The sequence below is a fragment of the Chelon labrosus genome, assembly GCF_963514085.1.
Source record: "Chelon labrosus genome assembly, chromosome: 19".
Taxonomy (NCBI): Eukaryota; Metazoa; Chordata; class Actinopteri; order Mugiliformes; family Mugilidae; genus Chelon; species Chelon labrosus.
The window spans coordinates 6,477,503-6,504,177 of record NC_140352.1 but is presented as its reverse complement, the minus strand read 5'-3'; the positions used below and the strand labels follow the sequence as shown (position 1 = coordinate 6,504,177).

At 46.1% G+C, this 26,675-nt stretch overlaps 1 protein-coding gene across 4 annotated transcripts in view; it reads right to left on the bottom strand.

The window, feature by feature from the left end:
• adkb (adenosine kinase b) overlaps nucleotides 1-26,675 on the bottom strand; it is a 119,864-nt gene that overhangs the window by 60,185 nt on the left and 33,004 nt on the right. For all 4 annotated transcript variants that reach the window (XM_084567129.1, XM_084567130.1, XM_084567128.1 and 1 more), the window contains 2 exons: nucleotides 10,742-10,914; nucleotides 6,952-7,060 (listed from right to left, as the gene is read on the bottom strand). In XM_084567129.1, the coding sequence (XP_084423255.1) occupies nucleotides 6,952-7,060; nucleotides 10,742-10,914 (282 nt within the window). The remainder of the gene's footprint in view (nucleotides 1-6,951; nucleotides 7,061-10,741; nucleotides 10,915-26,675) is intronic.

Genomic DNA, 26,675 nt, shown 5'->3' with positions numbered 1-26,675 from the left:
ACTTAGCCAGTAGAGCAGGTTTTTTACTCTCCCTGGTGAGAGTATCAACACATGGCCATCAGGCACAATTCACAGCCGCAAAGTGGCTATTTATTTTCTGCTCAGCATTACTTGACAAATAATTACTCAGTCTATTCAATTAAGCTGTGGAACTCACACGAACGGCCGCAGCATCCCGGCGTAGAAACCGAAACATTATTCCGCGCTTTACAACTTGGTCTCATGAATAAAAAAATAAAAAAAAGGGGCAGGTGCTTTGATGCAGAGGGAGTGAGGGGGGGGGGGGGGGGGGGGGACAAGGTGATGGCAAGCAGAAATATCATTAAGTTGGAACTATTTCATCCAGAGGAAAACAGACTGGTTGCCGGTGGAGCAGATGCACACAGTAATCCGGGGTGAAAGGACGTGGTGTTTTCCCTGGTGTAGAAGAAAAACAGTTTTTACAAGGTAATGTGGGTGTAGAAGGAGAAAGTAACCGTGAGGTAGTAGAGTGAAACGGACTACAGCCTGGAAGCCGCCCAGAGTCCTAAACTGTGCCGAAACCCCCAAGGCTAATTACTGAAAATATAGTGGATGAAAGCATTTTTTTTATTATTATTATTATTCAAATCATTAATTGAAAATAAAGACTCCAAAAATACCTCCTTTCCTTTCCTCTCACGACTCACGACAGAAACAAATAAAACACCCAAACAGATGCCAGTCAGTACGATGAGAACTTCTCCTGCATAATAACAAAACGAGTTGAACTCTGACACCGTGTAAACTTGCTTCACAATCATTTCTAACATATTTGGTTTGCTGGAAAAAAAATAACAAAAAAAAAAAACGTACAGTGTTTATGCTGAAGCTGAACAAATAAACAGACTGAGAGGGAAGGACCGAGCACAGATACAGACATTCTACTGGATTTGGAGATAAGGTAGCATATTTTTATTATAATGCAATAATTTAATGCAATATTTAAAATTTTAAGCCATCACAAAGTATAAATATTCAGACTCTGGTGGCTCCCGACAGAATTAAAGGCGCTGTGGGACAACGATTAAGATGAAAATTACATGAAATGCATCATGAGATTTGTCTGAAATCACTGTTCGGCTATAAAATACTTGTTAAGGTGCAGACACTACAGAACAACATCACTTACCTGTGGCTGGACCAAAAACTTGCACTTGAACACACCGTAAAGATTACAGCCAATGACCAGCTGGCACATACACCCATCAGGCGAAACAGAGAAGTAAACAACAATGACCACCTTGTGACAATTCAACGTTCTGCTGGGAAACTTTTGGAACTGGAGCCTAGACATGTAGCACCCACCTAGTCCAGACCAGGCACCCCCCCCCTCCACCCCATAGCAATGACACTCCTTGATGGCAGCAGCCATCCCCAGCAAGATGCAGCCTGACACAGACACACACACAAAAACACTTTAGGAACAACTAAAAAAAAAAACTTGAAGAACAGCACAAGGTGTTGACCTGGCCTCCAATCTGTTGCCAGACACCACAGGACACCCTCAGAAGGCACATGTCCATTCTCTGATGAGTCACGACTGTTTTGGAGGCACAAGGGAGACCTACACAATATTAGGAATAGGGATGCAGCGAAAATTTCCGGCCAAAAAACGAAAAATGCACTTCCGGGCCATTTTCGGCCGGAAATTGCTGCAGTTGTTGCTTGCATCATCACAACATCCTGTTTCGGCGATAATTTTTGTACACTGTGCACTTGTGCAAGTGCATTTTCATTTTTTCGGCCAAAAACTTTCAGACTTTTATCGTGGAGACAACACGTGGAAGCAATAACCGTAGCTATTTTTGGCCTGAAAATGGCCCGGAAGTGCATTTTCGGCCGAAATATTTCAGTGCATCCCTAATTAGGAAGGTGGTCATAATGTTATGCCAATCTGAATGGGCTATAAAGCTGCATAGTAGTAGCAATGGTGTATGACATGCTGCAAAAACTAGAGGCAGACGCACACAGGTGACCCCACACTGTCTGGTCTGTCATGGCTATTTGTGTTGAAAGTCATCAATTTCATACAACTATTGCATCTATCCTGCATCAATTGTTGGCTATTTTAAGGTGCATACATTTTTACCAGTGCACCATATGTTTAGGGTATGATTCATTTTCCTGTAACCATAAACTCTACTAACTTATAATGCTCCCTTAACCACATAAATTTTTCTACACATGGCAGCCATGAGTAAAACTTTATAAGACGGGACTTTAAATTTTAATAGAGTGATCAGTGCTACTTTTGACTCAAGCAAAACATCTAAAACCATCTTCCATCAACTCATAAAGAAGCAGAAACCAAATCAGGGGTAAGGATAGTTGTAAACAACCTAAATAAATCCCACAGTTGAGTGAAAGCCACAGGATGTCTCCGCAGCCAGCGTCTTTGGCCTCTCCACCCTAATTTACCACACTCCGCCCACTCAGGCCTGCAGGGCTGCGGAGCTGGCTGATCCTCCAGCAGGGCCGGGCCAGCCCATACGTCCCACTGGCACAGGACGCCCCGCCAAGAGCCAATCACCAAGCCCCCCCCCCCCCCCCCCACTCCTGACAGCTCATTACCACTCAATTAGGCAGGTGCACCTCCACGCACAGCCTTCTGACAAATACAGCCCTCCCAGATGCATGTTTAACATTCGGGAGAATTATATAGTGACAGCAAACACTAAACGCCTCACCCTTATCACTTGATTGCCTCAAGATTGAAATCCTATAATTGGCCCGGGCCAGCGGGAGAAAAAAAATAAAAATAAGCCAATAAATATGATGCAGTCGACTTGTAATTGAACAATTACGAATTCATATTCATAAGATGTTTGCTGGCAATTACAAAATGCCATCTGATTAGGCGCAATTTGAAATGACATTGTTCGACGCTAAAGACGCGGCGGTGTCAGGCTAATAAAGAGGAGGCACATCATAGAGGGTTGCTCGGCCACCGACATGACCTCCAGAGATGAGAGACATGCTGACACGGTGGCTTGGCCGGTGACAGACGGGGACTTGGCACCCGTCGCTCTTTGTCCCCCTAAATCTACCGCTTATAGCCGCTGAAAAACAACACCGCCGAGAGGGCTGACTTTTTAAATTTTAACACCAGCGGGCACAGATTGTACACATAACAAAACACAAGCATGGCAAAATAAAAAAAAATAAAAAAAAGAAATGTTGATCCCATGAGAACAGATTCTAATCAAGATGAAATGATTTACAAATCTATTTAATAAGGCTTGCCAGAAGTCAAACTTGGCATGTAAATGCGGTGGGGATTAAATTTCATCGGCAACCAAGACTGTAACTGATCGCCTGCAGACAAAGGGGGAGCCTGCCAGTTTTTTGCTCACCCACCCACCCATCCACCCACCCCTCCTCTCCACTTCTCTTTCCTCCCTCCGTCTTTCTCTCCACTGCCTGCATTTTGCCTCGTGATCCCTCCCCGGCTATGTGGAAGGACAGGGGCAGTGCAGAGTGGTGCAGTACAGAGTGGAGAGTGAAAGAGACAGAAAAGAGAGAGAGAGAGAGAGAGAGGGAGGAAGGAAGGAGGGAGAGGGAGAGGGAGATGGAGGAGACAGAGGGAGGCAGGAATACTGGAGATAAAGGTGGAAGGAGAGTGGAGGACAGAGAGGAGGAAGAGAGGGAATCTCAAGGTCAGCGTGAGGACAGCGTGGTCCTCTGAGTTGGACAGAGACACAGCCGCAGTCACCTCTGTGCTAATCAGCCCTTCGGCTGGCTGATGAGGTGTCAGTTAGATGTGTGTGTGTGTGTGTGTGTGGAAAACCTTTCCCTCTGCTTTTTTGGCTGCAAATTGAAGGGGGCTGGTGGGGCGGAGTAACAATGTGAGTGTGTATGTGTGCCACTCTGGGGTGTAAGCAGGCTGACGTGCTGCTTGTGGTGCCAGTACTGCGCTTCCAATCCCCCCCCCCAACCCCACTACCACCACCACACCACCCCCTCGCTTTTCCCTTCCCTTCCCTTTCGCCTCTTTTTCTTGCATATTATGCTACAGTGACTGAAGCTGAACTCAGCTTTCCCCTGCAGTGAGGGCAAGAATACAACTGCCAATTAATGCTATATGCAGTGTGCCAGCGTTAACGGCGCGAGGCATTCCGGTTCAAGTTGCCGCTTTGAAAAAAAAAAAAAGGTGGGCTAGCCGGTTTTCCTCGGGGCGCGGCTAACCCCTCGCAGGCTAACGGTGGTGGTGGTGGTGGTGGGTGGTTGATGGGGGGCTGCACTCTTAGCGTAGGGGCGCAAACGAACAGCGCCCACAGCTGTGATCAGGTTTGTGACCTAACAGCTCTTGTGCAGCTCGTGTCTCGTTGGGTGAGTTTTGTGTATGAGGCCAGTTGGCAGAGGCGAGCGTCTCCTCCGTCTATCCTTGGGTTATTTCTGACCATCTGTGCCCAGTCATTAACAGGCCTTTTCACAGTCAATTGTCTTGTTCATCTCCCCTCGTCTAACATTCCTGTTATTTTCGCCGTGCACGCTCAAGACCAAGTGCTTCCTTGTGTTTTTTTATTTTTTCCTTCTCTATTGAATGTGAGTGGCATAAGTTAGGAGAGGCCATTTTATTGGCTGGGGCTGAGGAGAGCAATGTAGACATAGGTTAATTCAAAGTGGCATCGTGGAGGATGCATCAGGCAGTGGAGATCAAATTACAGGGCAAAGCGCTCAGTGGTAAGAAAAACAAGCCAGTGGTATGCTGCAGAATGTGTGCGTGTGCACGCTGTGTGTGTTTAACAGCAAATGCATGTGTGTCTGAGAGACTAGAGACGGAGAGAAAGAGGGGAGGCAAAGAAGACAGCAAAAGGAGAAGGGGAGGTGGTGGTGGTGGTGGTGGGGGGGTGGAAGAAAAGTGGGAGCAAATGAAAGGAGGGGGAGAAGAGGCTAACTGGGCCAGCAGGCACACATCACCCCCACCAATTAGAGTCACTCATCTTCCCTTCCCACAATACATCACCCTCTATTTCTGATGTTTACAATCGTCGGGGAAAGAAATAACTGTACACATCACTGCAGCAGCGACGGCATTCAGCAAAAAAAAAAAAAAGAAAAAGAGAGAGAGAGAGAGAGAGAGAGAGATATATCCTCCGCCTGAAATGCATTTAGCCATTCCTTCTTCCCCCTCACGCCTTTGTTATTGGTCTTTGTGCAATGATTTGCCTAAGGACCCAGATTTCCTAGCAACAGCCTGCCACCAAACATTTGGCAGGAGTTCAACATTCTCTCTCTTTGTGAGAAATGGCAGTGCTGCCTCCCTGCTCTGCGTCTGCCACCAGCCCTGCTGCTGCCGCCGCCGCCGCCGCCGCCACTGCTGCTGCTGCTGCTGCTGCTGGATGAGCCAGACTGGCTGCAAGAGCCCCTCTAATAATTCTGTTTTCATCCAATCACACCGCATAGTAGCAGGCACCTTGAGAGCCTCTGCCAGGAATCATCAATCACCTCTTTAACGCACGGGCTCAGAGAAACACGGACGCATGTGCAGGGCAAATAACATGCTTACATACACATGTGCACATTCCGGTAATTAAATTTACAGATTAGAGTGTACAAGGCCGCCTATACCACCCGGCAGTGGTTTAATGAAAATCAACAAAGCGCATTAGTAAAGCTTGGTACAGTGAGACGGGGGGGAAAAAATGTACAATCTGGCTGTAAATTGGGTAAATATATCTGAGTGCTCTCGACAAGGTTAATGGAGAGAGGAGGCCTTAGTGAACGCCGGTCTAGACACGCCACACAGTATTAAGTGGGAATAGCTGTGGCTAGTGTATCTGGCTAAGTACTTTAGAAGTGCGAATGGGACTCTAATAAAGCGAATGATCCCCCTGTTTTGACAAAGAGGCCCAGGAGGGACGCTGAACACCGCGTTTTAGATTCCAAGCACTGACAAACGCCCATTTGTGGCCCTTGTATCCCCCCTCAAATCCCACGGAAGCTTTTCCCTGCGCACAAGACTGTCGGATGTGGGCAAAACCCAACTGCCAATTTGCAGAGGATGTGCCATGTTTGCTAATGCGAAGCAGAGGCTAAAAATGAGACCACACAAACTCTGGAGGATGGACCGACTGATCTGTTTTCTGGCACAAGCACTAACGCCTTTTTTTTTTCGGGGTGTTTGTTTCTGCGACTGGGCGGCTAATTATGAAACCTCCGTCATTATTGCACTACAGTACACTCATGTTTGGAGGGCCTGTGGGCGACAAGGTGGGGGGGGGGGGCACCGTGAATCTCATTCGGGACGATGTGCCAGGGAGCACGGCGATGGCTCGGGCTGTAATGCTGATTTATGCCGATAATGAACTGCTTAAAGACGAGGAATGCGGCGCAATTTCAGGGCTATCATCTTGACTTGAGATCAGAGAAAATGTTGATCTGCCCGGGAATTAAATGTAATCCCAAACAGTGAAACATGAGCACGTCAGGCCATCCTGCTCCCGGGCGCTGCGAAGTGAAGACATTACCTCAGTGGTGCAGCTTGAACGTGTGTGTGTGTGTGTGAAAGCGCACATCTGTCCTGATCAATCTATGAGTGTGTTTTGTCTGTAAGGGGAAGATCGTGTAGGAGGTGGGTGGGGTAAAGTCGAATGAACTTGCATAATCAATTTTCACACTTTCACAGCACCTGTTGGCTTCTCTTCGTGTAAAAAAAAGAAAAAGGAACGAATGAATGCATTACGTGTAGAACAATCTCACACAGTGCCGCGGCTTCGTGCACAAAGACGAGGGGGGAAACAGGGAAAATGGAGCTGTATTGTCTCAATAGGTAACATAGCTCATTTCACTCCACAAAGGATGAATGGATATATTGACAATGCGGAAGGCGTGCTGAGGCATTTCCTGAATAAAGCCTCTTAACATTTTGTCCTCCTCTGGCAATGGAGTTTGGGAACAGTCATTCTGAATGTAGAGGGTCTCACTTACCGCAATATAATAGACCTTGGCTTTCTCCACCAGCTCCCAGTTGCTGTCCAAGTCCAGGTGTTTTTCCTTTTTGTAGCAGTTTGCCGCTGCCAGGTTAGCAACAAGGGACCTGCAGAGACAGACCCCATAAATCTTCCACCTCGCTTTATCATCCATCTTAATTTTGTCTCAAAAAAAAAACATCCCTAAAAAGAAAAAGAATCAGACTTTCCTTTGTTCTTTCACAACATAAAAAGGACGATAATGTTTTGGTACGGTGTCTGAACTGAGGCGCAAATAAAGTCATCTGGATGTCTGTGTTTCTTGATTGAAATAAGGGATTTTTTTCAAGGCCTGCGTGCAAATTGTTCACATTATCACCTGTAAACGTGGTTCGCTGTGAGCGAGGGCAGGTGAAACAACAGGAAAAGCTAAAATCGCTAAATGAATGAACGCTTTTGAGTTGAGCGGTGAGCGGTCGGGGCTGGAAAGCGAAGCAGGTGGCATTATCTTAACGCAGCTCATTAGCCAGTCCTCGTGCGCTGTCTCTTTATGAGCGGCCATCAAAATGAGTGCAACCATCATAGCTACTCAGGGAGGGGAAGAAAAAAACAAAAAACGGTTAGGCGACCATATGACAGGAGGGTGTTGCTACAGGAAAAGGGTTTGAAAAAAGAAGCTGCTTGCTGTGGTTAGCGTCAAAGAAAGAGAAAAAAAAAAAAAAAGAGTAACATGTGCTAAGTTGATCAGAGTGCGATGACGAAGGCTTGAATGTGACAGCGGGGTAGGGAGTGCGTTTGACCTGAGCTGCAGTAATGGACTCAAAGGTTGGGGCGAGCGTGACAGACGAAATGAGTGTCATTACTGAGGAAGTCCAACAGACATGAGCAGAGCAGGGCGCCATCAAACGACGACTAGATCTAATGATATGATACGTCTAAGAGGGAAACGTGAAATGGCACAGAGAGCAGACGGTCAGAAATACTCAGCCCCTGCGAGAGTCATCCATCTTTCACTAAATATTTGGAAAGATCTTCCCAGTTATTTTAAGACAAGCGTAGACAAATTATACCACGTTTGACTTAATTCTAGTTTTCAGACTAAAACTAAAGAAATTCTGATTCTTTTAACTAGAATTCAAGCATCAATCTCCACAAGGAAAGGGACACATCAAACCGTTTAACTTAGAGAACCAGTGAAGTTCATTCATTCATTTTCTGTAACCGTTTGTCCTCTGGAGGGTCGCGGAGGGGCTGGAGCCTATCCCAGCTGTCACTGGGTGAGAGACGGTGTCCACCCTGGACAGGTCTCCAGTCTATCACAGGGCTAACACAGAGAGACAGACAACCACTGAACCAGTCGATGGCGCAGAAGCCTTTTGCTGTTTTACGTATTTATCTAATCTGATCATTCATATTTTTGACGTGATCATTTGCATCAGCATGATTCAGGATTGGCCACCTCTGTTTTACTAGTCCCACAGCTGACCAGAAGCTCCTCACGATTCCCGGAGGAATTATTTTGTTGGGTTAGCTAGTGGCACGTTCAAGTGACACAGGCGACGTGAGTTGACGTCGCATTCGGCCTTTGTTTCTGGTAGCTCTCTGATGTTGGCGCTTAAAGAAAGTTGGCCAATTTAGAATCACCAATGAACCTAACCAGCATGTCTTTGGACGGTGGGAGGAAGCTGGAGTACCCGGAGAGAACCCACGCAGACACAGGGAGAACATGCAAACTTCACACAGAAAGGAACCAGTTGGAGTCGAAGCCAGAACCTTCTTGCTGTGAGGCATCAGTGCTAACCACCACACCACTGTGCTGCCCTCTCTTCAATTTTCCTGGAGGAATAAGATCGTTGTGTTAGCTGGCGGTGCGTTCAAGTGCAACTTCTCGGCGTCGACACAGGCGATGTGAGGTGACGTCACATTTGGCCTTCGTTTCTGGTAGCTCTCTGACGTTGGCTCTTAAGTTGGACAGGTCTCCAGTCCATCGCAGGGCTAACACAGAGAGACAGACAACCATTCACACTCACACCTACGGCCAATTTAGAATCACCAATGAACCTAACCAGCATGTCTTTGGACGGTGGGAGGAAGTTGGAGAACCCAGAACCCTCTTGCCGTGAGGCATCAGTGCTAACCACCACACCACTGTGCTGCCTTCTCTTCAATTTTCCTGGAGGAATAAGATCGTTGTGTTAGCTGGCGGTGCGTTCAAGTGCAACTCTTTGGTGCTGACACAGGTGATGTGAGGTGACGTCATGTTCAGCCTTCGTTTCTGGTAGCTCTCTGATGTTGCTGCGTCCGTCTCTTAAAGAAAGTTCAGGACTTAATTACCCTAAGATGTGTTTTCACTGGTTGTGTGTCCTAAACTAACCCAACGTATTTCTAATCTAATCCTTCAATCTAACCACTTGGTTTGCAGAGCTTCTTCTGTAGCTGTGGGTCGCGGGAGGGCTGGAGCCTATCACAGCTGTTGACAACTGGGATTGACAACCATTCACACTCACACCTACGGCCAGTTTAGACACGAGCATGTCTTTGGACGGTGGGAGTACCCAGACAGAGAACCCAGACACAGACACAGACACAGGGAGAACATGTTGCAGAGCTTCTTGTCTGTGCTAAATGTTATAGTAGGAAGTTTATCTTTAGTTCAGGGGAAAGCAAGTTCCAGAGGACCATCTCTAAAAGCTAACTGCAAAGCCTTTTACTCTAACTGGAACTTGTTACACAGCAAAATTATCCGTGAGTTATTTTGGACATTTAAATATTTCTCATAGATTATTAATATAAGACAAAATCACAGAACCTTTTTTATTAAAACGTTGATATAAGATTAGGAATTTTTGGACTGCAGTTAGGACTGATTGATTGGATCTTTGATTAAACACGTCAGAATTGAATAAATGATTTCCTAAATGCCTAAAATGTGATTATTCATCATCCGGTGTCTTCAGATTGGAGCTCAAATTGTCCGATCTGAGTCTTGGAGGTAGATTTGAGGGGGTGGACACTTTGAAGACTCGCTCTAATCAAAGCCCGGGGGCTGTGACATACCGGCTCCCAATCCTTCAAAGACATCACCCTTTCGTTCTGGCCCTGCCGGCGACCTTTCCTCTGGCCTCCTGAGCTGTCTGTTAAACACCTGTAAGAAATATTACAGAGCTCGTCTCCCTGAGCACGGCACCTGACCTTTTCGGGTGTCAGAGCCCACATCAAACAAGCCCGCTAAGACCATTCAGCGGGGCGAGCTCCCGGGGCGGTCAGGGTCCAGCCGCTGACTGACTGACAACTCCAGTAGCAGCGGATAAAGGGCTGCAGAGGAGGGAAGTGTTTAGAGAAGGAGGTTATTGATCCACACCTGGTCTATCATGAACTGGAGCCTTTACTGTTGGTGATATTTGTGTGTGTGTGTGTGTCTACGCAGGCTCTGACCTCTGCTGTCTCAGACGTGCTGATGATGACGCCAGCGCGAGAGTCGCCAGAGACGCTAAAGCCCCTTTTACAGTCGAGAAGGCTGACAGGTGAGAACCGGGATAGCCCAGGCATCCCTAACACATTGCTACTGTCAGCCTATAGATGGATGACAACCCACTGGGGCGGCAGAGACTGAGTGGGGGCCTGGAAAAACACGCTCAAGCTGTTCTTTTTCCTTTTGATGTGTGAGCTGAGCTATGATTCCCTGTTATGACTTCTAGCCCGGAGGAGTCAACCGCCTGCCCGAGGAAGTAAAAATGAACCAAAATGACTCTTTCGAATCCGAGCAGCGGGGTCGTTTCTCGGTCAAGGGTGGCTGAAAGTTTGCAAACCTATTGTCCCCGGTGATGCAGGCCGCACAGGTACCGGTGGGCTCCACGTTCTGCTCGTAGTAATGGGCGTCGACGTGCGCTTCCTCTGCCTTCTTCTTCAGGATCTCGCCGAAGTTGTCTGCGCCGATGCACCCGAAGAAGGTGGCCACCTTGTGGGGTTCCTGGATCATCCACTAGGAGAAAATAAAACCAGTTACGTTGAGCTCAGTTTACAAAATATAAGTCTGTTTGAAGGGTCAAGTTCAGCTAAGGCAGATGGCACACAAACTGTAGCTTCACGGCAAACATACTGCCTGTGATATACGAGGGCTGCGAGCCGTCGTAAACAACCCGAGACCAATTCCACTCCACACAGAGGCACCATTCTCATCTAAGCACTCCTTCCTCCCTGTGTGCTAAAAACAGTTTCATCTCCTTATTTACACAAACCCCATAATTCAAGGCTTCATCCTTCTTATGCAAACACAGAGTCAGTGTGCATGTGACAGAGTATGCACCCGCTAACCACGGGACACTCCCCCCCCCGCCCGCCAAACTGAACTGCTCGTTTTTTTTATTTTTCTCGACAGTTTTTGATGTACTCAGTGACTTTTACCTGACGAAGAGGAAGGAGGGGAGGGGGGTCGGTGCGCTCAAATTCTACAGCGCTCAGGTTTTAACCTCCAAAGATTTATTGACGTACAGTACGTGCTGCTGTTTGCTCGTTTTATTGCAGCCTCCTGTTTTGTTGCTGACGGGGGCCCCTTGTGAATGAGATGTTGCTGCTTTTGGGGATGACCTGTATACGTGTGAAATTAATCATTTCACACGACCAAATAGCATCTCGGCAGGGGAAGAAAAATGCATTTTCATCAAACGTCCTGAGATGCACTCCGCTCCCTTCCTCTCTCCCTCCCTCTTTCCCTTCTTCCCTCCCTCCCTCCGGGTCTCCAGGTAACTAGTTCAGACGGGGGGGTGGATAAAAAATAAATAAATAATCAAAACACAAAAATAAAACTTTACCGGGGAATCATTCATTACTTTAAACGCGGCACATGTGTGCTTTCAGACAATTTTTGCAAACACAGCTGGCAGGGATGAGCTTTGTCGACTTTTCACCATAAAAAGTGATAGAAAACAGAGAATATTAACAATATTCATGTTTATTAGAGGCCGCAAAAGGCGAATTAAAAAGGGTTTTTACATTAACAGACGATAACATATTCAACACTTGTCGTGAAATGCACAACAGCGGCGCTAAGTCCACGAGCGGGGCCAGACGTGTGTCATCCCGAGCCAAGGTTCAGTCAGTCAACCATGCCTCCATGTCCCCACCTGGTTGAGATACACAAACATGTACACACACACACACACACATATATATATATATATATGCGTGCAAATCCAAGCTCTTCTTCCCTAACCTCTTGCTGCAGGCACCTCACACTTATCAAGGTCACTGGCTCGGGTACACGTCAAGTCCAATCTGATTTTCCCTTCGCCGTGATGAGCTCCGAATCCAAGGTTAGGAGCTGCGGGCTGTAAATAATGACAGCGCTGGCCCCTCCATTTGCAGGCCTCTCAGGTGGGAATAGAGAGGGGGCCACTCAGGGGCCTCGGTCCCTCTCATGACAGCATGGTGAATCACAGCAACCGTACACCCCCCTCCCCACTCTTTCCCCCACACCTCCATCTGAACTCTCCTGCCTCCTCCTCCACCTCCTCCCTCTCCAGCTGACCGTCGGCTGTACTCTCACTGCCAGCTCGGCTTGTCATTTTACAGGGTCATTAACAGACACACATGCACACACACACACTAACATGTGAGCACACAGTGCACCCACGCAGGGAGAAGGCTGACATCCACACACTCATCTGCACACAGAGCATCAAAACTCCCTCCACTTCCTAAAAGAAACCCGCCAGAAGCTGCTCCGCTACTCCAATAAACACAAAGCGGCAATAGATAAGAAGAAGATGTCTTCATTATGAGCATGTAAAAAAATAAAAAATAAAAAATGTATCTAGCACATTTTTTTCCCCCCTCTTTTCCCTCCCTCCTCTCCTCTCCTCTGTGGCGCACAGGAGCGGGGAGCTATATCAATTCATTTCCATCCCTGGCACCCTGCAGACAATCCCTCTCCATTCCCAGATTATGTGAGATAATACCTCCATTATGACAAAAGCGCGATTCGCGGGGTCGCCGAGAGGTCAACCAACCCTGTGCTGGGTATTCATGCTTAGTCACATCCCAATTATATCGCAGTGGCAGAGGCAGAAATTGGCAAATGTACATCAAGGCGCTTCATTACTGAGGGCCGCTCCAGTGAAATTAAGCAGCAGATGAGACAGAGTGAGATTTGCCCCCAGGCGGCATGTTAGAGAGAGAGAGAGAGAGGGAGGGAGAGGAAGACGGGAAGAAAGAGGGAAGCTGAAGTAACAGATTTTTTATTTTTTTTTAACTGAAGGTGCTGGGAGCTTGTATCTCGCACAGCAGCTCATGTATATTTACTTAACTAGGGAGAACGCCGGTCCCCAGTGATTAATAAGTTCCCATGGTACACCGCAACAACATGTCTCTAGGTACGCTCAGATACAAGAGGGAAACCAAACACAAACAAGAGAGGGAAAAATATCCCTGAAAAGCAAGAGGGTGCGATGCCACATGGGCTTAGCTCGCTACAGGCAAAGCGGTGATAAGTGTACATTATGTTAAGTGGAGAATAAGCCCGCCCGCCTGCCCGCCCGTCTCTTTCCGTTTGGCTTCCATTTAGCCAAATAATCTCGCCCCCCCTCGCTCCAACCCAACCCCGAAACCAGGCCCCAGGGCGCCCGGACGGCTATTAATTATGACATCTCGTGGTTGCGAGGAGCCCCCACTCGGGGAGCTGACCCGGGCCGTGCTCCTCAACATCCAGCAGCTGCCACTCTTCACTACGGAAGGCAGCCGCTTCGCGTGGCAGCTTCCAGGAGGGCAATTACGCAGCCCAGATGAGATGAGGCGGCTGAATGTTTGGGACTTGAGTGCTCAGACTGCCATTAGCACTGTAAGCTATTACATTCCCTCTTCTTCTTCTCCCCCTCCTCCTCCCCCTCCTCCTCCCCTCACTCCTCGCTGCTGTATATTGATGAAGTGGTAATGGGACCTCTAGTTAGATATTCCTCCTGTAAAAACATTGTCTTGTTTCTGGTCTCCCTCAGGGGTCAATGTATTCTCTCGGAGTTGCCGGGAATCATTTCTGCTCTATTAATGATGCAATTCCAATGCAATTCAGATCTACTGAAGACGCGGCACAGTGGGCTTTGGCGGGGAGTTGATAGATGACGCCGCGCGTTATCCTGCAGCTCGACAACAAAGCGGAGCACTTCTGCACGTCGCGGTCGGCCGTCACTCGTTTTCCGCCCTCTCTCTCTCTCTCTCTCCCCGCGCTGCTCGGTTCATCCAGAAAAACAGAAGTCTCTATTCTCCTCGCCTCACCTCACCAGCGGGTTCCTCTTGAGAAGAACATGACCGTGCCTAATGATGGTCACATTAATTATAGGCTTATCAACCTCAGCAAAAAAAAATTCAATAGGGCTATTTATAGAGGCCTGAAATAGCAGAGGGTGAGGGTGCTGCACGTTGGGGTGGCCTGCAACAGCCGCCTCACTCACTCCACTCTTTTCTCTTTCCAGAGGTGGAGGCTGGTGTCGGTGTTTCTCTTTACTGTGCAGTTAAAACAACTAGCAAACATCTGTCCATCAGGGCCTGTCATGGCAAGCGCTTTTATATAAAGCGCTGCTGGAGCAGAGGGCCCTCACCGCCAGCGCTGACATTGATGAGGTCTGGCAGCTTCCATTAAATCACTCTTCCCTGTAAAGTGCCAGGCATCAAAGCAACCAGCCGAGGATTTTTCACTCAATCAGGTAACACGCGAGCCACCTCTCCACCCTCCTCCCTGTCCTCTCAGGGGCTGGAGCCTTCTGGTCAATAACTCCAATCAGTTCAATTTCATGCACAGTTAGCCGTGTTGGGGTGCCGGGGCAGCGCTCGCGTCGGGGGTTGCATATGCTGTCGTCGCTGTTGTTGTTTTTCTTTAATTTTTTCTCTTCCCTGGGAGGGTTGATAAGTGGGGTGGAGACCTGCACTGTGTAAAAGTGGAGACTAGCCAGGGCTAGCATGGTTGTTTTAACTCTGCCTCAGCACAACGGGCTCCTTGCCAAGCCATTAAAAGTCTCTGCGCTCTGCTTCAGTGACACAGCTAAAAGAATAGAGAGCGGGCGAGAGGGAGAGCTGTAAATGATCAACACGATAATGAGCTGATTATCAGTCAAAGGCATGGATAAGCTCTCTCTCCAGTAATTTCCTTTCAGATCAGTCAACTACATTCCCCTCTCTGTGCAATCAACACTCAAAGGGGGGAGGCATAGCATGTAGCCTGATGGGAAACCGGCCCAACGCCGGCTTCAAATACCCGAAATCCTTGTTGTCTTCTGCTCAGCGCCTGGCTCGTCCCTTGCTGACACACCAGCGTGGTGGGGAGGCATGTGTATCACTTCTCAAGTCTGCTTTTGTAATGGATGTTTCACAGTTGTCATGCGGCTTTAGGCTCTGGCTGCAGGACAACATGGAGCTGACTGATGCTCTGCTGAGGCCTTAATACAGTGTACAGTCTGTGTTTGCACACTGACTCATTTTTCTATTGTTTTGAAGCTGTTTATATAACAACAAGGGAGGTTAAGGACTCTCAGCTTCTCATCAAATGGCAAATTTAACTACGTTAGAGACGGCTTCTTCCTAGAAATTATGTTCAGGGATTTCAAATAAGTCCAGCCAATGCGGCAATGAAAAAAAAATCTGAAGCTGCTGATTTTCCTATGAACTGAACTAAGACATACACCGATCAGGCATAACATTATGACCACCTAATATCCTAATATTGCCTCCAAAACAGTTGACTCATCAGAGAATGGACATGAGCCTTGTGTCCTGTTGTGTTTGGGGGGGTCTTTGAGGGGAGGGGCCTCTGTGGATCATCCCACAGATACTTGATCAGTTTGGCATCTAGTGAATTTGGAGGCCAGGTCAACACCTTGTGCTGTTCTTCATGTTTTGTTTGCTTTTGAGTTGTTCCTAAAGCGTTTTTGTGTGTGTGCCTGTGTCAGGCTGTCATCAAGGGGTGTCATTGCTATGGGGTGGGGGGGTGCCTGGTCTGGTCTGGTCTAGGTGGGTGTTACATGTCTAAGTAACATCCACACGAATGAATGCCAGGTCCAAAAGTTTCCCAGCAGAACATTGAATGGTCACAAGATGGTCGATTTGGTTTGTGTCAACCTGTCGGTGGTTTTAATGTTGTGGCTGATCGGTGTAAACGGTATATTTTACGAGAGTGCTATAGTCCCCTGTTTTCTTTATAAACTCCACAATGGGATAAGGATTGTGAAACATTTCCTCATTAGATACTTCGCACTGAAACACTGTGCAAATGCAAATCAATTTGCATCAGCCACTGCTATGCAAATACACTGGAGGCCACAAAAAAGATTACATAATTAATCAAGAACCAGTAATTTCAGAGCTGATTTCCACCCAAGATGGCATTTGTGTTATTTTAGTGCGTGAAACAAAAAGCCCGTGGATAAATGATGTACCCTCGCTCTTTATGTTTTCATTTATTTAAGGGGGGGGGGACAGAGAGAGAGAGGGGGATTTCTGGTGGAGGCACGTAGCAGGGAAGTGGCAGCAAGATGCAGGTGTTTTGTCCATAATTGGTCATTTAAAAACACCCATTTGCATTTTTTGCATATTTTTTTTTTTTTGCACTGATTGCTATCTTTCCAAATTCAGCCGTGCAATTTTCTGGTGCTTTCCAGCAACTCCGGTGTTCTGAATTTCTTTTCCATGCACCAATTGAATTTAAATAGACGGCTGGAAAGAGCCACGGCGCTACAAGTGAGGGGGAAATAAACAGCCTGTCTCCTCCAGACGCTGGAACACTAACCCAGGGGAGTGATGTTAGACAACGCACCAACATCAAAATAAACGAAGGCAGCTCGCGTGTCCGTGTGCACATGTGTGTGTGTGTGTGTGTGTCAGGGGGTGGGGAGGTGACAGCTCCCAGGAACAGCCCTCGATGATAAGCATCAAACTCGATGACGCGCCGACACACTCCATAGGTTCTGATGTAAAACGCGACAAGAACGTCCCCAACAGTATCTCTGCACCCTCTTCAGAGAGCTATCAAAGGCCAAGTTCAGTGAGCACACACAAAATAAACCCCCTCCACACCCCTCCCCGCACACACACACACACACCTAACACATCTCACTGCAGCATCTTCGCACTGCATAGGAATCAGGGATGTGTCGCTGTCTCCAGGCGCTGAGTTTATCTAAAAAGGAAACACCTGATATTTTTTTCTGGCTCCTCTCATTCCTCGCCTCCCTTGTTAAACACACAACCTTGATTTTGTTTCTGTTGCCCGGAAGGGGTGAATTATTTACAGGATAAACAAGGTGATGTTGTTTCAGTCAGTCTGAGCCCAACTCCCCTATCGCAGGAAAAGAGAGGCAGACGGGTTTACCTGGCAGGCATGAGGATGAGGGGGCTGAGCTCGGATACAGAAGCCAGGGAGCAGCTTCACAATGGTGGGCTGTACAGTGATACTTATCTAGGGGGGATGGGTGGCGGGGAGGGTGGGGGAGTAAGGAGGCAAAAAAAAAAAAAAGTGCCTCCACACCAGATTCATGGGCTGGGAGTCCCAGACTGTCCTCTTTATCTGCAGAGACAACGGCGGCTATAAAAGCACACGAGCTGATTTACCGAGTGTGAGTGTGCATGAAGTGAGGACGGGGGTGTTATTAAGCGATCATAAAGTGGCATTTGTGTTTGCAGGGGTTGTTGCCATACAAGGGTTCAGACGGAGGGAGATGATGATGAGGGGACCTTTGCGGCTAAAGCCTCTAATCCCGCCTGTGGTCCGTGGGCTCCAGCCGGCGGGGAGAGCAGCTGCGCGGCTCGGCCCCTGCATAGGTGAATCAGTTCTGGGCCCCGGCTTCCGCGACTCCCCCCCCCCCTGCACGCGGCACGGTGGATTTGCACGGTGCTTTGATCTCGCGGAGAGGTGGCAGCGCCCCCCCTCAGAGAACAGTGACAGCGCGGGTGATCCGTGTTCCCGAAGAGATTTTTTTTTTAAAACATACGGCAAATGACAACCCCGGTTGAAGGCTTAGCACGGGTCAGGCCCGGCTAAATTCAATGTGGCAGCGCAGAAAATTCACTTCAGAGCAGCGCTGCTGGGAGGAAGTGTGTTTTTGCAGCTCGTTCTACAAAAACCTTAATCCTAATCTTCCAATAGATCCATTATTGGAAAAACAACACACTTCTATTTGGCTTAATAGTAGTTTCGACATGTATGCAGAGTAGGCCTCCACACATAAGCAGCTTAAATCTGACACAAATTCCATTAATGGTGGTCCTGCCGCATTATTTCAGCTTGTGTTTTCGAGGAAATCAGCCTCGGAACAGCTGACTCTTCACATTCATCAGAAAAGGACCAGACAAAACAGCTGTGCGCCCAGCTTGACCCCTGACCCAGTCTGCACATTTCGCAGCAAACCTGATTCACGTTTAACTCGCCGCTCCGCTCCGACGGGGACACAATGGGAGGATGTGATTCGGCCCTTGGCGCAGATCGAAAAAAAAAAAAAAAAAAAAACAACATTCCTAATGTCTTTTACGCACTGTAGCGAGATCCCACTTATCATATTACTCATGCCTTTGTGTCCTTTTCTGCAGGCACAGAAGTTTCTCTTCATGTTACCAGCTGGAAATATCAGCGACGAGCGTCTCCGCTTACTAAGCTCGCCGGTGTAAAGGCAGTTTGTGTGCAGATTCTGTGGCCGGCTGACTGCACAGGTAAGCAGAAAATAGCTCTTAGCTCCGGCCTGACCTTGAGAAGGATGCCATTCAATCAGTGAGCTCACCGCAGTAAAGGGCCTATCATTGCACTAATAGACTGAATCTTCCTCTCTGCCCGGATCATGGACAATGCATGGATGGCTTCCTCCTGCTTGACAAGTTAAAGGGGCAATTTATTCAATAATTTAAACAGGGGGAGAATAAGCCACGATGAAAGAACTACTATAGACTGAGCGCGCGTAGCAGTCTGCACACCTAATTTAATTTCCACTTTATAGACATAACAGAATTGGATGACGGCAATTGACGAAACTGCTAAAATGCAAGACTGAACAGGCCGCGCCTCGTGTTCTCGTCACCGAGAACGAACATCAGAGGTGGAGAACGCGTGGCGCGCCCCTTATCTACCCCTCCCCGCCCCACCACCACCACCACCACCACCACATCATCCAGTCGGAAGCAGCAGACAGAGTCAAAGTAATAAGGATGAGATTTGAAAACAGTTGCCCGCTTTGAACTTTGCCAGGTTGCGCGATCAAATTCCACCTTATCAAGCGGCGGCGGCGGCGGCGGCTTAAAAAACAAGTTGTGTTATATTTTTCTGACGGCTTACAGCGAGAGGGAGAGGCAGAGAACAAGCTGGAACCGTCATAACTACTGGCTGCTGCAGTGCATCGTGACAAACAACGGAGGGAGAAAAACTTGGGATTTATTGCTCTGATAACCTTCCAGATTCCTTCGGCTGGTGCTGCATGCCAGACAACTCCAACAGAGTTATGCATCATTAATCCCCGTGAACACTGCCAGTGATAAATAATGCTCTGCGTCCCCGTGAAAAATAAGGCAGTTATTACCAAACCATAAAGAACGGTATTTGTATCGTCATTTCGTGCAGATAATAATAATAATAATAATAACACGAAGATCCGGTGTTTCAAGGATTCAAAAGCACACTGACAGTGAGCAGTATATTTGTGCTCTTATCGACGTGCTGTTGGAGAGAGGACTCTCAATAAATAACGCCACTTGAGCCGAACAAATCAAAGATCTTTATGTCCATACTCCTCGCAATACTGAGCAGACACAGAAGCTATCAAAAAAAAACACTCAGTACATAATAAACAAAGGTAAATAATGACTTATCTTTGCAATTATGTGCAGCATAAATAGCGGGTAATCAGTTAGAGCACAACAAAAATAAAAAAAATAATAAATAAAAGTGCGTCTGGAAACCTGTTGCGCGACGTTTTCCCACAAAGAGCCGCTTATTTCACTCGCCTGATAATTTCTCAAGGCTCAGACTTGAATCCCGTCCAATAAACATAGTAATACTATATCCCCTACAGGTGTAAATTCTTGGTGGTTAAGCAGCGCAGAAAAAGAGAAACTAGAAGGAGCTCTGTTTGATACGGAGATGTTTCCAGCGCCAGATGCTGTGGGGCCCTCTCTTGTGAGAAGCCGGGCGAAGATCGCTTACTTTCCTATTGAGAGTTGGAACATAAATTCCAAAAACCCGGCTATAAATCAAATATAAATTTTCAGCTCCCCTCACTTTTCCCGGGGAACGGCTGCAATAACAATGTCATTCGACTCTGCCTGGTTGCCATTAACGCTCTGGATTCGGTCCACGCTAATGATTCGGCCCCGTATCCTGCGCAGAGAAAGAAGGGAAATATTACTGACCTATTTAATGCTTTGCAGGTTAAGAGAAGAAACTAAGGTCTGTGGCAGATGCTCTCCACATATACAGCATTTCCACACTCTCTCAAAATGGATTCTCCTTGCCAGATATAACACCGCGTGCGCCAGTGATTTTAATATACCAAAACTATGCCACTGCGACTTTAACATTTTTAGACAGCAAAGTTTCTGAGCCAGAAGAGGAGGACAATGCTCTCCAGTTAAATCGAACTCGAGTAAAAAATGTGATTTTTATTTAGATATTGCACCGCGTGCCAGCGAGCCTCTCCCTCTGCCAAAAAACAGAATTCGATCTCATTCAGTCTATTTTCTCCTTGAAATCACAGTCGCATAATATTCTTTAAAAACTGAGCCTGAGCCAAGAGTGATTCACCCAACTAGCATCCCACACACACACACATTTACTGGAAGGGCCACATATCACAGTCTGAGCAGTTTTTCATAACCCAAATATATATACAGTCTAGTATCAGGATCCAATTCATATATTTGTTTCGCGCAGTGTAAACAGACTTTTTAATTCCAGTGGAACCGTAACCTCAAAGTGGAGCACAGCGAGCAGATTCTGGTTACAGAGCCTTGTTTGGAGAGGGAGCCGTTCTGGGTGAAGCACACTTTACTTTTTTAAGCAAAAAGCAAACCAATTTCACTGCAACACCTGCACCCTTCTGCCCTGTTGGCTTTGGCGCGGCAGATTCAATGAGTTTTTCCGCCAACACTACAAGGCTGTGTGTCTGTAAGAATCTGCACTGACAGAAGGCTTTTAGAGAAGAACCAAGGTCACCGCTACAATAACACAGCACAGGAGATCTGCTCGGAGCCAGGAGGAAGCACTCCGTGTCTCTCTCACACCCTTGAAATAAAAACCAATGAGTGCAGAACGATACTAAGTTCAATAAACTTAACTTCACTCCGTAACCCCTGCAGGAAGATTAAATAAGCAAAAGGAAAGCTGTGCTTGTACTCACGGTATTATACACTTAAGTGTAAATCAACTGTGTGATTAAAAACATCTCCGTCACTGCAACGGAGTTTATATCTCGATGGTTGCGGCCTCAAATCTAAGCAGCATGACCGTAGTGTTTGTGTAATAGTGTTACAGGCTAATGCCGCACGCGCTCAGAGGGAATATCGTCACGCAGCTGCTTTTAGAGAGCAAGGGAACACATTTCAAGGACAGAAAAGCAAGCTGACCTTAAGGTTTAAGAGCATCTTAATGCACAGAGAGGCAAGAAAGAGCTGTGTGCTGTTATTCAGTCTGAAACAACAGGGAAAGATAACACACAGCAGTCAAGTGTTAAGTAAAAATACAGGCAAGGAGGGTATGAGGAATCACTTCCCAGTGTCACAAATGTATATTTTAATTTAAGGCCCAATAATTTTGCTTGAAGTTTTTCAGAAAACACAATTTTGCATTTGACGGGGACTATTTTCAGCGGCGTATTAGTCCGCATTCCTTGCTCTACTGAGTATTTACTACAGCTATGCAAGACTAAAATAAACTACGGTGGCTGTGCCTATCCTAATGAGGGAACATACTGTATCACCCGGTGCAGTGGTGTGACTCATTCGGTACGTTTATAGCCGGGCTAAGACTCCCACTATTATTCGGACAATTTGCTACAGGTCACGTAAGCACAATATTCTGTTTGAACATTTGGAAGCAAGTACTTTTTCCCAAATGCTGCATTTTCCCTTGATAATACGTGGAATATGTCGATAATAGTACGGTTTGATGAGAAATCTTTGGGAATAAGTGTCTAAATTTGTTTTTTTTTATCTTGCAGTTTGTGACACGGAGCCTCTCGTCTGTTTATAGTGAGCTCTGAGAGTTGTACACAAACCGCCAAGACGAGAGTTTGCAATGCTGGGGAAGAGATGCAGATGGAAAGACACACCTTTTAAACACTTAATACATATACACGGCTCACAGCCACAACATTAAAACCCCTGACAGGAGAAGTAAATAACATTAACCATCTTGTGATAATACAATGTTCAGCTGGGAAACTTTCGGACCTGGCATTCATTGGTGTTGGATCTTACTTAGACATGTAGCACCCACCTAGACCAGACCAGGCACCCCCACCCCATAGCAATGACACTCCTTGCACAAAAGCACTTTAGGAACAACTAAAAAAAAAAAACATGAAGAACGGCACAAGGTGTTGACCTGGCCTCCAAATTCACTAGATCCCAAACCGATCAAGTATCTGTGGGATGATCCACAGAGGCCCCTCTCCTCAAAGGCCCCCCCACTAACAACATCCTGTTCCCAGTCAGGACAACATTCTGATATGCTCTCAATGCTATGTGCTAGCTTTGTGATTGGTCATAATTTTGAGGGGAAATTCGGGTTTCAGGAAATTGGGAAATGATCGAACAGAAAATGGTGGTACGTTCCTCTGTTCTGTGGTTCATGAACAACACATTCCATTCGATCAAGCATCTAAACTGCTCTGTTATATAATTATAAGGATAGTTGTATTCGTTGGCCCGTGAGTAACTTGTGCTCTCAATGAAAACAAACCGCTCTGGGGAGCAAGGCGGCCGAGTCCACCTTCTCCAACGGCGGCTCGGTTGATTTGTTCCGCTACGAAGTGCAATTGCTGTGATTACACGAGCAGGGAAACGCAGGAAGCACCCTAAAACCTGGATATCAACAACGCAACTGCATCCTTTTCCATAAGATGATGGAGGGAATGAATGAGAGACGTTGGGTTCAGACGGTCGAACACAGGTGGAGATATCCTGCTACATTTAGGCAGGTACAACAGAGGGAATATTCACTTTTACTAGCCATGTATACTGCTTTAGTGGGAACGCCGTCTTTTTTGGAAAGACAATATTATTGGCATGTAATCGTAGTCAGTGATGACATCGTCGGACAGCGATGGAGCTGCAGCATGAGCACCAAACACTAAGTTATACCAAGCTTTGCATACACAGATAACACCAGTTAAACTGATCAAGTTATTTTAGATGTCTATTGTAAAATCCATGCACCTTTTAATAACTAAAAGCATTTTCTTCATCAACTAGTGCACAAAAACTAAACACATACTGTGCTATGTTATTCCTGCTCCAGATATGTTTTATTAAAATACAAAATTAACTAAAATCATATCTAACAATGATGATATTGCACTGCATGATGTGACTCCGTGCTGGTTTTCATGTGCAACTCCAAGAATGTTACTTAGCTCTATTGTATGTTTTTGGATTAGTGTTGGATTTCTTTTTTTTTTTTCTTATGTTTTGTCTGCCTGGATACAAAACATTAAGTGCCAACAGCAATCCAAAATACAATCACAAAGCACCCTTGTTTTGGGACCGAATCGCACGTAAAGGGGTTTCTATTTTTCTGGTAAGTCACTTTTAATAATTGTTAATGACGGGAAAGCCCCTGCAGGCTTCTTTAAAAAAGGTTGTCAGAGAAATCGCTAACAGCTGCCAGCCACAGGAATTCAGAAATGCCAAACCAGCACTTTGTGATTGGCATAAGGAAGTTACACCCACTTTGTAATAATATGTTTCTCTTTGGTGAGATGCCAAATGGGTTGCTGCCAATGCAGACATGACAGACTGATCGGATCATTCTGTACAAAAACACCAGACCAAGGAAAACCGTAATTATTCGTCTGGGGTCGAGGTTAGGTCGTAGCGGCGCTCATAAACACCACAAGATGTAGCTTATAGAACAAATCTAATAATGGCTGAGTCCACTCAAAAAGTCATTTTGATGAAAATGCTTTAATTACAGCAATTTGCCTTTACATCGTTTTAACACACTGACATGCACTTAGTAATAGAATACATATTTAATGTTAATAAAGCGAATGGGAATAATTTGATGTTATTTAAAGTGATTAATATTGGATTTTTGTTCAGTTAAGCAGCATGACGCTACGCTGCCGTGCCTATGGCTGGTGCTGCACTTCCGATGAAATAAAGGCAAGCAAAAGAGTGACTGCAGTCGTACATCTTCCTCGACTCCACCACACCTGCTCAGGTCTGTCTGTAATAACCTGCTCCGTCTGCTCTGCAGGTGTACTGCAGGTATTTACTCAAGACCCATTTACCACAAATACATGCTACGGTCTGTTATATTCCTGCAGCAGCTCTATTTCTTCTTCTGTCACCCTCACCGATCTAACACTGTCGGCCCCCTCCCCTCCCCTATCCTCCCCTCCCCTCCCCTATCCTCCCCTCCTCTCCCCTGTCCCAGTCCCGGTGCTAGCCTTGATGATACATTTACTTTCCATAAATCAATTTCTGAAACTCAGCAATTACCTCGCAGGAACAGTGTGTCAGAGGAAATCTATAAGTCAGAAGGTCCTGAAGATGCTCAATGGTCAGTGCTGTCACTTCCTGTCCGCCTGCTTCAAAACACAGTGAAGGAACTCGGTGGTAAAGATAGCACGGGTCAATAATAACCATCTGACTACACTAAGAGAGCAGATCAGTTAGAAAGAAGATGAGAATGACTGTGATATATGATCTTTGCAGCTTCTCCCACTTCATCAGTAACTCTTTACTATGCACCAAAATTAGAGGCTTCAAAACACTATAAAATATACAATATACAATTTTACAACCACTAATTATCTATTACTATTAATTATAGTCTGCCATACGCTGCAACAGACCCCGACACAGTATGTTTAATAAACAAATTATCTTTGTCTACAATTTTAGCAGTTCATTTAGGAAATTACTACTCTGTTTTATACCAACAGGAAATAATACTTCACACATCAAGCTGCAGAAAATATATATATATAAAAAAGGAACTAACAGATCTTTTTTTTTCCCAGGTATAAAAGGAGCTTCTTTCCCTGTCTGCATTATTTGATAGGACAGGGATTTAAAGTCTACCCAAGTTATAATCTGGTTTTTGAGAAACCCAGTTATTCTAGCTGGGATACTAAGAAAGAAAGACATATTATAACTTACTACACATACCTGTATTACTCCTAAACATGCAGGTGTGACATAACATGAACACAAACATGGGGCGGGAATGAAAGAAACTGAGGTTTAACTTATGTCATTGAAAGAACAAGAACACAATTGGTAGCTTAGGTGAAAATAAAAGCATCCAAATGCAAACATATTAAAGTCTGGAGTAATGAGGATACAACACCGACAGTGGAAAAGGAACATTACTACATGGTCTAATGTCAAAAGCAATAAAACGGCTCTGAGCTACCACAAAAGGTGTTGGTGGTGGTGTTGACGTGAGCTTCCCTTGTTAAATGAGTGCTGAGCCATGGCAAAGAGACACACGTTGAATTCAGGTAAACTGTTTACCTAACGCTAGCACCTATACTTACATAGAACATCAGTATTTTTCACAAATTCATTGCCAGCTTTTGTTGTGGCAGCAGCACACTAGGGGTTGTACAGACTAGTTGGCAAGTTGATTTGTCAACTTCACTGCCATGATGCTTGAATCATCATGCCGACTAGTCACTAATCATGTGACAATAACAACATGGATGCCTCCTAGAAGACAGGTGAGGAGTCTAGTGGGTCATTGCAACAAACTAGTTTACTTCAGTAAAGATGAAGCCCATAATGATGTGACATGTCAGTCCCAAAAGTACTGCTGCAATGCACACTCATCTGTAAAGGTATCCGCTAAAACTAGCAGAGGAACGGTCCAAATCCTCTGGACAGCTGTCAATTAACAACTTCACCAAACGTCCTGTGGTAACAGAGAGAAGGAGGCTGCACATCAACTATTTGATAAAGTTATTAGACCTTTAGTTGCAGAGAAATACCTGCTACACTATCCCATCTAACAACACGATGTGGAGTACTATTAAATGCTACTGATGGTGCTGAGGTGCTGTGATGTTTTTATACAGGCTATACATATCCGCAGCACACACTGTGTAGCACATAGTCAAGAATCTAGATTTCATTGTCGCAAAGCATTACTTTCTACTGAGTTTTTATTAGTGACGTTATCAGAGACTAGTCTGTGTTGACTTGACATTCATCACACAAGTCGATTTCAAAAAGTATGAACTCGTAGAACCCCTAGTGCACACAGGAAGTGACTTGCAGGGATGAAGCGAAAACAAGAGACCACTGAGCGTTAATGAAATTTAGCGAGTGGTAGCGATGACAGATGAAAAAACCTTTGGCAACATAAACTAATCTCAACTTTGACGCGAAAAGGTTTGAGGCGACGACCAATAGGAGCGTCTGACACAGTTGATTTATAACACGGAGTATCCCAGACTGCACGGAAGCACCCGTCCTACCGCCAAATTCACTGAGCTGATAGCAGGCTTGGAGTGTCTGGAGAGAGTATTGACGTTATTTTCTTTTCAAACTGAGAGC